General features: G+C 35.1%; 1 protein-coding gene across 1 annotated transcript; it reads left to right on the top strand.

The window, feature by feature from the left end:
- Positions 1-3472: 3472 nt before the first annotated feature.
- LOC131927186 (uncharacterized) lies at positions 3473-8914 on the top strand. The gene is made up of 6 exons (XM_059282908.1): positions 3473-3611; positions 4720-4846; positions 7347-7474; positions 8027-8180; positions 8509-8657; positions 8813-8914. Exons 1-6 carry the CDS (start codon positions 3566-3568, stop codon positions 8869-8871), a joined length of 663 nt encoding a protein of 220 aa, XP_059138891.1. The 5' UTR covers positions 3473-3565; the 3' UTR covers positions 8872-8914.
- The last annotated feature ends 4020 nt before the right edge of the window (positions 8915-12934 follow it).

Consider the following 12934-nt stretch of genomic DNA (forward strand, 5'->3'; position numbering starts at 1 on the left):
GTGTGTCTGTGTTTGGGTTTGCGTTTATGTTATGTTTGTGCTTTTTTGTGTGTTTATGTTTTGTTTTTGGTTGGGTGTTTTTTAGGGTTAATTAGAAAGGTAATATATGTCCCAAACACGGGCAATGCAGGGTATATGCTGCTTAATAAAAACAATGTCATGGTCCTTTACTAATAGGTTTTTTACAGAGGCCAGTGCAGGGCCTGGCTCGGACGGCTAGTAATATCTATATATATAATTCTCTTCTGGGAGACGTTAGAAAACAAGCTGCAAGCGCGCCTTTGCAGTCCCCTCTCTTCCTCTCTATCGCTATCACTACCACCCCCACCCCACCCCCACATGATCTGGTGAGCTGTGGTTCACTCTAAATTTTTACAAATCGTAGAGACGGGTTTAGTGACGGCTGTTAGGGGCAGATAGTTTAGTTTGAAACGATTTTAAACGTACAGGAGGTAACTAAGAGGAGGCTGCTTTCACGGGGGGGGGGGGGGGGGGTTGTAGGGTAGGGGTTGGTGGAAAGGATTAGGGTTAGGGTTAGTGTTTTAAAGCAAATATTTTCAGTGGCAGCATTGGTACTGTCGAATTCACAAATTATGAATTACTGAAAAGTAGAAAATAAAAAAACTAATTAGCGGCGTATGATACGCCGCGGGTCGGCTCGTATAAAATATTTCATGTGCGCACTTCTCTCTCTCTCTCTCTTCCTCTCTCTTTCACTCTCTCTCTCTCTCTCTTTTTCTCGCTCTCTGTCCGCAAAGTATTTTCAGAGGCTATAAGATCACTATCTCCAGCGATACATCAAGAACTTGATACGGAATTATCTTGAAAAAATTGGATGTTTTAAATGTAAAAATTAAAATTTATTTAATGATGACAAATAAAAATAAAGACATATTTGAATTAAAAACACAAACCGGGAAAGTGTTTATGGTTGTGACAAGAATGTAAAAAACAAGGACGTCACACGTCACATATTTGAGCTACACTCTAATGACGCCATCTTTCAATTTTAGAATATGAAGAAATGAACTATTTCATTCAAATTTGATTAAGATTTATTGATCTCCTTATCGAGACGTACGTTATGAAAAGTATACAAAATATCATTGAACAGCCGGGGTTTTAACGAAATCATTTAGGTCGCTTAATCAGTGTGTTTCGAACTTTAAAGCAACAGCCAATAGAGACAGATATCAAGGCCCGAAAATGGGGATGGATCGGACACACATTAAGAAAGGAAAAAGAAAACATCGCCAGGCATGCTTTAGACTGGAATCCCCAGGGAAAAAGGAGGGTGGGCCGGCCAAAGAAGACATGGAGAAGAACGGTTGAAGAAGAGGCGAAAGCAGCTGGGCACACATGGGCACAGATAAAGGGGGCGGCCCAAAACCGAGTCCGCTGGAAATGTGTGGTTGCAGCCCTTTGCTCCCCAAGGGCCACAAAGGAATGATGATGATGATGAATCAGTGTGTGCATTTAATATGGTGTTGTGTTGACTAACAATGTATATAATTTGGTTTTAATGTTTCTAATAGGTATTGATAGCCTATGTTATTTTAAATGTGTTGGATATTTAGCTATTTTGTTATTTCTTTGCTTTGTCATTAAAATCGTTCAACATGTAGTAAAGCACATTGCGTTATGACCACTAACTATTGTTTAAAATATTTTTTCAAACAATTACAACATTTTAAGATATATAGGCTTATAATTCACGCGTAACGGGTACCGATGGCAAGTAACATCACAGGATGTTGAATATAATATATAAATTGATTTTGTTATGTGACCTGTATCGTGGAGAAACAAGCTGTGCACATCCGCATTTTTCCTCTGTTTTGTAGAAGCGAACTTAAAGCATTGAGACTAACATTTCGAAAGTTCCAGATTGTTTTCTTGCAGATAGTTTTGAAAATAATTCAGTAACACATGTAACTGTTATTGCAAAAATGTTTTTTTTATGGAGAAGTAAACATTACTATATTCTCATTATGTCAAGAAATGTTGAATGTAAAATAAGCTACATTTGAAAAATACATTCATCGCATTACCGCCTTTGAAGCTCTTCCAAGATGTAGTTAATAGTTATAGTCCAGCAATAGAGAAAACTCTGCAGCTGTAGTTGGTGGTCATACCCGACACGGCAGAGAATTTTGGCTTAAGCTGGTTGCCACAAAATAGCAGCACTATGGCTAGTTGTACCAATGGCGTAGCGATGTCGGGTGTCACCCATTTCGGCGCCTAATGGTGTCACCTATCCCCCGTAAGACTTTATATATAAATATATAAATAAATAAATAAATAAATATATATATATATATATATATATATATATATATATATATATATATATATATATATATATATATATATATATATATATATATATATATATATATATATATTCCATATATACACTTGTAAGTATGTGTATACGCATGTGTATATGTATTCATAATTTTTTTTTTATTTTGGATATATTTAATCCCCCCTCACCATACAAGGATTTACATATAGGTTATTACGATTCTCAACCAAATCATTTTTTTCAAGCACGTTGAGTTGATGCCACTTACCGCCCCCCTCTCCCCTCCCCACACGTTAATTAAGTGAAATTATCATTTTTCTGTATAGATTTTATTATTTTTTGCCTTGGCGTCACACCCCTAAATGATATCACCCGGTGCGGTGAACCCACCCCCCCCCCCCCCCGGCTACGCCTCTGATCTGTAGTTATCGGCCTGAACATGACGTGAACATGAAGCCAGTGCAGGTGTTGATTGTGCCTGGTAAAACTAGGTATTTTCGTGCTTTTAAACATTGTTATTTCCCTCCTCTGTATATATCTACCAATCTACACTATTAGATTATAAACTATATTCAGTGTTTAATATTTACCAATCTGAAGTGTTACATAACTTCTAGTCTGCTTTGTTACGTTGTATCCTATTAGCCCTGTTTCCATTACAAATGTCCCTAATTTTGTTGATTGCGACATACCCAACATTATGTAACGTCCTATCATCTGGTGTGCCTCAATTAGAGCTAATTATAAAAGAGAAAACTTACTTAAATATCATATCAAATTATTTATAATGAAATAATGACAGACGTGGGAAAAAGATGTTTTCAGTAATTTAGCGTTATTAGTGTAAAAATTACATCGCGGGAGAGGGAGGGGCAATGTCAGGATTACTATCGTGGGTGTCATGCTTAATGTCGGAGGCCGTCTCAGCGTTTACTGTGGGAGGCAGCCGTGTCAGGCTTAACGTGGGTGGGCTGCATGCTCCCTCCCCTTTCCCTGTCCCCTAACATAATGACTTAACCTTACCCTTTTCGAACGAAAAATGTAGGCCATTACCTAGTAAAATATTCTGCCCTTGTCCGTTGCTATTTTCAACTCTACTAAGCACCTAATGCTAGTGCTAGGTCATTGATAAACGCTCTAAATGGTGACATTACAACACGTTATTCCAACTATAGTTCTATAGTGTGGAGACCAAGACTGCACTTGGTTGCTCACGTTGTATAAGTTGGCCAGATTTCACAATTTCAGCTTTCCACAATGTTCAAATTTGTGTTGATTTTGTCGCTTTGTTACATTGTCGTGGGTAAGCAGATTGAGATTATTTATAACTTAGACTATAAATTATAAAATAAATGACCATTAAAAAACTGTCTGCTACTTTGTAATTAACCTTCATTTTACTAGTAAATGATTAGTTAAAATAGGTAATTTCACCTTAATTAAGAATTATAGGGTTCCAGGATATTCAATTAAAAGTTAATTAAAATATGACATGCAGAGAATTTTTATCTTCAATTAACTACTGCATATATTGAACGTTATTTGAGTATATTATGCAAGTTAATAGAATTATGAGTTTTGGGTATAGCCAAATTTAAGATGCAGCAGAAACCTTTTTTAATTAAGACTATAGATAATGCAAAAGATTAAGATAAGTAGCATTATCCTGTAGATTTTTTAAATTTTAACAAGTACCGTCAGAAATACCAATACATTTAGTAAGTTTAAAAATATAATTTTCCAAAATGTTATAAAAAATATTTTTACTAAACGAGTACTTTGTTATGGTAATGTTTTGATAGAAATTTTAAACTCCAATCTAATCGTTGCAGAAAAATTGAACAGGAAAGAGGAAACATTTTACTCCTAAATAAGGATTAGTCCCCAACGAACATACACGTTTGTATTGCTCTTTGGAAAAAAAAGACTTTTTTCAGTTAAACTGGGATTTTGCAATGATACACTGATATACTTTAGCTATGGTTGATATTTTTTAGCCAAAGCCTGTTTTTAGCCATGGTCAGGTATATGTGTCAATTTCTCAAGCACGTCGAACTTGCGACGTCTTAATTTAAAAACTGAAAGGAACTGAAAACTTTTTTTTTTAAATTTCGCAATAGCAATCTTAGTAATTATTTCTTTTCTTATATAAAGCGTGTTATTTTTCTTTTATTTTTGCCTGTCTTTCGACGGGCTTTGTTGCTAGTTTAATAATAATTCTTTAATAGACCAGCAGAATAAGTAGGCTAATATTTTATTCATTTGACTTGACTGTAACAGATAGGCTAGTCAGTTTAATGGTTTTATTAAGAAAAAAAATTGTTGGTCATATCTTTACATTAGATTAACCCTAGTTTGAGGGTGACAGATGTTTGTGTTGACGTGTTAGTTATTCATGATTTACTTTTCAGAATGTAACACCGTCAGATGGGCTGGCAGCTGTGCCAAGATTTTTACTTGCATCAGCCCGCTGAATAATTTAGAACCAGAAAACACCAAAGATCTCGGCAATGCTGCATTCTATGATCAGTTCTGTCAGTAAGTGTTCAAAGTTTGGTCAACAAATGGTCAAAGTTTGGTCAACATGTGGTCAATATTAAACCTGCAGCGTCAAATATTTAGTCACATGTTCGGTTAGCATTGGTCAATAATTTATCAATAACGGCAAATATGTCGTCAGAGATTAATGTTTAGTTTGTAGAGGTCAATATTTTGTCTTTATTTGGTCAGCTTATGGTAGCTTTTGGTTAACAATTTGTCGTATATTAGGTCAATATTTGGTCAGTATATGGTTAATTTGGTCAATATTATTGACAATATTTGGTTAAATTTTTTTCTGCACTGGTCAATAATTTTGTTAATTACTGAGAATGGTGGTTTAATGGACAATATGTTAATCGATTATTTAAACAAGTTGTCAGTCAGTCCTCCATAAGAAAAGTAATGTTAGGTTTTTTTTTAGCCGGAGACTCACTGGGGTAGGTCAAATAAATTGCACTTATTTCTGTGAACTCAGCATATAAAGGGATAGCGTCGTCACCACCATGCCCAGACGCCTTTACTTTCCTAATGTAAGTCAGGTACCCATCAGAGCTGGGCAAACTCAGAGACGTGCTACGACTCTAGCACTAGCAACAGTTCCGAACTCTGCCATTCTACCACGCGGTTCCATAGTACATATAAATGGCTTAACAAATAGTCAACGATTGATCAGTAAGCTTTTAGTATTTTTACTATGTTTTAGCATGTGCTTTTGAGAACTATATTTGACTTAGTACAGCCAATTATGAAATGCAAGCTAATACCGCGATCCTTTATACTTGCATATTAGCATCTTTGTGTTTAAACAGCATAGGGTAGTAGGCGGACTAAATTTCCCAGGGAGGGAGACTGTGCCCCCCTTTTAAAAGATGGCGGAAAGAAACTCTTATGTATGCCTCACATGATGGCCTACGCAAAATTTCCAAAAAAAAAATAAAAATAAACCGGGAGTGATCTCCTCTAAACTTTCTCAAATATTCTTATATAACTTGGAATATAGACATGATTTTTAATTACTTAAACTTTTAATAATAATCATTAAAAAAGTTTTTAAAAACCCACGTTTTCTGATTGAACTAAAAAGTAGAAAATAAATGCTATATAAAAGCGATCAAAAACGTGGGGCGCCGAAGTAAAAGTTATATTACTATTGATTAGATAATACTATTGACTTTTATTAGGGAGCTTGTAGAGAGTCAACAGTATTAGAAACTTTAAGAAAATCACGGCGCCCCACGTTTTTGATCGCTTTTATATAGCATTTATTTTCTACTTTTTAGTTCAATCAGAAAACGTGGGTTTTTAAAAACTTTTTTAATGATTATTATTTTCTACTTTTTAGTCTTTGTCTGTTTGTTTGCATTCAAATCTTGCTATCGATTTTATATTTTCACTTTTTTGTTGGGTAAACGAAGACAACTCGTAAAAAGACAACTCGTAAAAAGACAACTCGTAAAAAAACACGTTGTGTGAAATTATCTGCCCCTAAGCCTGTCGCTACGTTGGATCGTTCGCTTCACTGCGCGCGAGGTACGCGTCGCTCGTTTTTTTTCTAATGGCTCGCAGAGGAGAATTATATATATAGATTATATAGCGGTCTAAAATGCTCAATAAAATGTTTCCATAGATAAATTTAGTAATAATAACAATTGAATATTCAATGGTCATCCAAAAGAAAGCTTCCCTGAAAATTTCAGCGCGCTAGCTAACTGGGAAGTGCCAGAAATTTCGATCGCAAGATTTGATTGGAAAGACAAACACAGAAACACAGACAGACACAGAGAAAGCAAGTTAAAGAAAACGTGGGAAAAAATAGAATAGAATCTCATAGAAATATTATTAGTACTGTATAAATTTACATGCATTTTTTGAGAAATCGGAAATAGCGTAAATTAGTACTTGCGGTCAAAGGAAATTACTCAAAATTTGACAGAAGGTAGAGATTTAGATCTTTTACTTACATGTAAAATTTCATTTATCTATCCTAAATAGTACTCAAGTTATAGGCTTTTGAAAAATTCAAAGTAGAAAAGGTACCACTTCCCATTATTGGAAATCGCTCAAAAGTTGATACGGATCTACGATTTTGATAAAATACTTATATATGAAATTTCATCAAACTAGCTGTAACGGAACTCCAGTTATCGTGTTTACACACAGACAGACACACACACACACAGACAGACACACAGACATACGGACAAGATTGCAAAATTATGTTTTTCCGTATCAGTGAGGCATAAAACGTCGAGATTTGTTAAAATCTCGATTTTTTTCCACAATTACAAGACTTTCTCTATACTTCGTATATACTAGAAAGCAAAAAAAGCTTAAAGTAATTTAGTAAAGTCAAGCGTTAGATTTCTATTTGAGGTAGTTTTGAATGAGCAGGATATTATATGTTTATGTGGGGCAAAAAGTACCTCCCGGAATAGAGAGCATAGTTTAGTATATGTATAGTTAGTTGATTACACCAAAAGAGCCTTCCTACATCCAGGCAAAGCCAGACGTTCAGTGCCTGCTTCAGGGACGCCAGAGACGAGTGCGACCATAAAGGAGTACTCAACCGCTACGAGAGCCAGGTCGGTGTGGCTGATTTTCTGTGTACCGATGAAAGCAGAGACGGTAGGTTCACGCTAATAAATTCAAGAATAGTTTTCCTAAAAAATGAATTATTCTAAATATCAACTTGTTTATTACGTGAAACTTATCTAATATTTTTTAGCTAAACAAATTTTATAGGTCTTGTCATGTTTTTTAACAAGCAAGATGATAATCGTACTCAAACATGCATCAATAAGCTTGCTAATAAACTTAAATAGGACTTAGCAAAACCACTGAATATACGTACATTGTCATTAGGTCGATTGTTAGCATCTTTTACAATCGACTTTAAGTTTTAGCTTCTTTTTAATTAAAATAAACCAATTATGCCTATAAGAAATCTTCAGCAAACATTTTAATACCAGTCGGCGGTGCTGCAATCATAAGGACAATATGCCTTCCATTTCTTCAGTGGCTAGAAATATATCAAAGTTAGCTCTATTTGGTGCTACGTTATGATTAATTTCGTCCCCCCCCTCCGGTATTTTGGATTGATGGGGAGGATGGGGGTGTTCTATTTAACATCGTGAATCCGCCTCTGGCTAAAACCCAATGTGATGTTCTTTACTTCAGACGTTTCCTTCCTGATCAACTTGGAATGTGCAAGTAGTGAGCTAAAAATAGTTGAGTTAATGCAGAGTTTTGAAGGCTGCACCTTCAGCTTGCACAATGAGATGAATCTCGCTATGATATCGGATCAGGACCCATCAACCCTCAATTTTTGCCCGTAAGTTATTTGGTTCTCAAAAAGTTTCAAATACTCAAGACTTTTCAATTTTTTTACTTATTATTTAGAAGTATGGAAACATTGTTATTTCTTTCTATTGATGGATTTAAAAAAAAAAATACCTGGTGTGTGTTCAGAAATAATGATTTTTCTTTCTCTCAAAGATGTTAGTTCTGACTATGTGGTTATTCAGCCATGTTTTGCGTGTTTCACTTTAAGTAGGTATTGTTCCCTCATTAATTTACATTAATAGGTAGATTTTAAAAAAATAATTTTTTTTTGTGTATTACTATTTTTTTTATATAATTATCCCCCCCCCGGTATTTAGATTGATGGATCAGTTTTCCGGTTGTCTGGTCAACATAGCCACAGAAAAATGCGGAAGTCGGGCCGGCGGTTTCGTTAGCCGCCTGTTTAATGTGGCGGCTGCAACAGAGCTTGGCGAGTTGGGTTGTGGCGCCCAGGCGAGGAATGCGCGTGAGTTTTTATGCTGCAACAGTTGTTTTAATTATGTCTATTTTACCTTTTAAAAATTCTTTTTTAGTGTGAGTTCAAACTATTTCTAAAATACTGTAAGTTTTAATTTGTAATCAACGTTAATATAGAATTTATGTTTTGTATATTTTCTGCAGGTCGCAACATTGATACCATCTTTCCATTACTGGCTAAGGCAGCCAAACTTAGACGTTGAACGTCTGATCTTGCACTGTTCTAAAGTTTCTATTAAACAAGCATGCGTATGTTTTATAAATTTCACTTTTTAAAATAACATGTAGACCTACCGGTTAATTCATTAAATTTCAACATACAGAAAAAAATAAATTTTACAGGCTCGTTGTTTCTTCACACTGTTGCAATTCTTTCTTTAAACTTCGCATACGCGAAAGTAAAAAGGCAAATACGTTTACTCTGTCTTATCCGGAGACCGTCGTATTGACCACATCCACACACACACACACACACACACACACACACACACACACACACACACACACACACACACACACACACACACATATATATATATATATATATATATATATATATATATATATATATATATATATATATATATATATTTTATATATATATATATATTTATTTTATATATATATATATATATATATATATATATATATATATATATATATATATATATATATATATATATATATATATATATATATATATATATATATATATATATATATATATATATATAAGGTTGGCGCACAATTATAAATGGGGCCAGCGTCGATTGGGTCTTCACATATGTCTCTGTCTTCACATATGTTTATCCGTAAAGTTTAACTCGTGACTGTGTAAATGGACGGAGGAATTATCTCACTATGGGTGGGGGGGGGGGGGGGGGGGTGACACCATACGGTGCCGAAATGGGTGACACCCAACATAGCTACGCCACTGCCGCAAGAAAATCTGAAAGAGAAAACGCAATTTTATAACAGAATATCGCCATCAACGTTCCTCGTTCATGTTAAAGACACACGGAGCAGAAAAAGTAGAGAGCCTATTTCAATGACTTCAGCATACAGGGAAATTGTGCATACAATTCTATACCCAGATTCTTTTTTTCCTTAGCATGAGTCAGGTACCCATAAGAGCTCGATGGAAGTAAGAACGTCTTATAGACTCTAGCCCTGATCTGAAAACCAGATTTTCGGGGTAGAAGTTGTGAACGAACTCTTTAATATCTATTTCATAAAAGGATTAAAAGCGAAAATTGAAATATCAACTACACATTTAATAAAATGAATAAGCGAAAGCTAAAATTTCAACTCACAGTTCATAAAATGAATTTTAGCTATGCCAAATGACACATTTCATTACAAGCTGTATTTTCAAGTTTTCTTAGCTCACAATTTACTTAAATTTACTGTCTTATTTTGTTTTTTAAGCATAACAAAATTTTTAAACTCGCAATTTGTTTGTGTTTGTGTTTATGTTTGCATTTGTGTTGGCGTTGGCGTTTGTTTTTGCATTTGTGTTGGCGTTTGTATTTATATTTATGTTTACGTTGCGTTTGAGTTTATGTTTCCGTTTGTGTTGGAATTTTTGTTTGTGATTATGCTTGTGTTTAAAATGCGTTGCGGTTGCGTTTGTGTTTATGTTTGCGATTTTTAACATCTGTGTTTGGGTTTGCGTTTATGATATGTTTGTGTTTTTGTGTGTGTTTATGTTTGGTTTTTGGTTAGTTGTGGTTAGGGTTAATTAGAAAAATAATATATATCCTAAACCCGGGCAATGCAGGGTATATGCTGCTTAATTAACACACGAGTCATAGTCATTACTAATAGGTTTGTTTTTTTACAGTGGCCAGTGCAGGGCCTGGCCGGGACGGCTAGTAATATATAAAAGTCCATGTACGCACTTCTCTCTCTCTCTCTCTCTCTCTCTCTCTCTCTCTCTCTCTCTCTCTCTCTCTCGCTCTCTGTCCGCAACATATTTTCTGAGGATATGAGATCAATATCTTCAGTGATATATGGAGAACTTGATACAGACTTTTCTTAAAAATAAAATGGTGGGCGTTTTAAATGTATAAACTAAATTTTATTTAATGATGAAAATTAAAAAAAAAATGCATATTCGAATGTAGAAACGCAAACCGTAAAGTGTTTATGGTTGTGACAAGAATGCAAACAACAATGACGTCACATGTCACACGATTAAACTACAGAAAGTACACAAACTCTAATGCCGTCATCTTCTAATTTTAGAATATGAAAAGCTGAACTATTTCATTCAAATTTGATTTAGAGTTATATATCTGCTAATCAAGACGTACACTATGAAAAGTATACAATTTTCTCGGCCAAATAGAAATTACTTTAAATAACAACAAATATATTATTGAACAGCCGGGTTTTTAACGAAATCATTTAAGTCTCTTACTCAGTGTATTGACTAATAATGTATATAATTTGGTTTTAATTTTTCTACTCGGTATTGATAGCCTATGTTATTTTAAATGAGTTGGATATTTAGCTATTTAGTTTTTCTTTGCTTTGTCAACATTTAGTAAAGCACATTTCGTTATGACCAATAATTATTTTATAAAAAAAAATTTCAAACAAGTACAACATTTTAAGATATATATATTTTAAGATATATAGGCCTATAATTCACACGTAACGGGTACCGACGGCTAGTAACATCACAGGATGTTGAATATAATATATAAATTGATTTTGTTATGTGACCTGTATCGTGGAGAAACAAGCTGTGCATATCTGCTTTTTCCTCTGTTGTGTACATTCCAAAAGTTCCAGATTGTTTTCTTGCAGATAGTTTTGAAAAAAATCAGTAACACAAGTAACAACCAATGACAACTGTAACGACAAAAAAAATGTTTTTTTTTTAATGGAGAAGTAACCATTACAATAGTGTCATTATGACAAGAAATGTTGAAGGTAAAATAAGCTACACTTAAAAAATACATTAATCGCATTACCACATTTGAAGCTCTTCCTATATGTAGTTAATAGTTATAGTCCAGCAATGGAGAAACCTCTGCAGCAACACTATGGCTAGCTGTACCAGTGGCGTAGCAAGGTCGGATGTCATCCGGTGCGGCACCTAATGGTGTCACCTCCCCCCCCCCCGTAAGAATATATATATATATATATATATATATATATATATATATATATATATATATATATATATATATATATATATATATATATATATATATATATATATATATGCTGGATGTTGCATGTTTTCTTTATCATTAGCAGGTTTACGTCATAGTGTCACCCCCCCCCCTCCTCCACCCGTGTCGGGATTTGTCCACTTTGCTCTTAAAAGACTATTTAATTCACTCTAATGAATCACTTAATTAAGTGAAATTATCATTTTTCTTTATATATTTTACTTTTTTTTGCCTTGGTGTCACCCCCCTTAAATGGTTTCACTGTTGTCATCAACCCCCCCCCCCCCCACCTCCTTCTCGCTACGCCTCTGAGCTGTAGTTATCGGCCTTAACATGACGTTTTGTTGATTGTTTTCATCCAGAAGCCAGTGCTGGTGTTGATTGCAGAGGCGTAGCGACCCTTCCCGGCGCCCGGGGACAAACTTTCAATTTGCACCTTCCCCCCTCGAACTTTTCATTTGCACCCCCCCTCAAACTTTCAATTTGGCGCCCCCCCCCCCTAAGGTCGGCGCCCGGGGACATTTGTCACCCCCCTCCCGCCCCCCCACCCCCTCCCTCGCTACGCTACTGGTTGATTGTACCTGGTAGAATTAGATATTTTCGTGTTTTTCAACATAGCAATCTCACTTCTCTGAATATATCTACCTATCTACATTGTTACATAATAAACTATATTTAGTGTTACATAGTTCCTAATCTGCAGTGTTATATAACTACTAATCTGCTTTGCTACGCTGTATCCTTTTGGCCCTGTTTCCATTACTAATGTCCTAATGTTGTTGATCGCGACATACCCAACATTATGTAACGTCCTATCATCTGGTGTGTCTCAATTATAGCTAACGAGCCGGCCCGCGGCATAACATACGCCGCTATTCAGTTGTTTTTTCAACTTTTCAGTAATTCATAATTTGTGAATTCGACAGTACCAACGCTGACACTGAAAATATTTCTTTAAAACACTAAAAGTAGCTCGTAAGGACCATACCCCCCCCCCCCTTCCCCCCCCCTCCCCCCCCCCCCCAACTTTTAAAATCGTTTCAAACTAAATTATCTGCCCCTAATAGCCGTCACTAAACCC

Source organism: Physella acuta, unplaced genomic scaffold (assembly GCF_028476545.2).
Source record: "Physella acuta isolate Inbredline_101_S28 unplaced genomic scaffold, ASM2847654v3 ptg001380l, whole genome shotgun sequence".
NCBI classification, from domain to species: Eukaryota; Metazoa; Mollusca; class Gastropoda; family Physidae; genus Physella; species Physella acuta.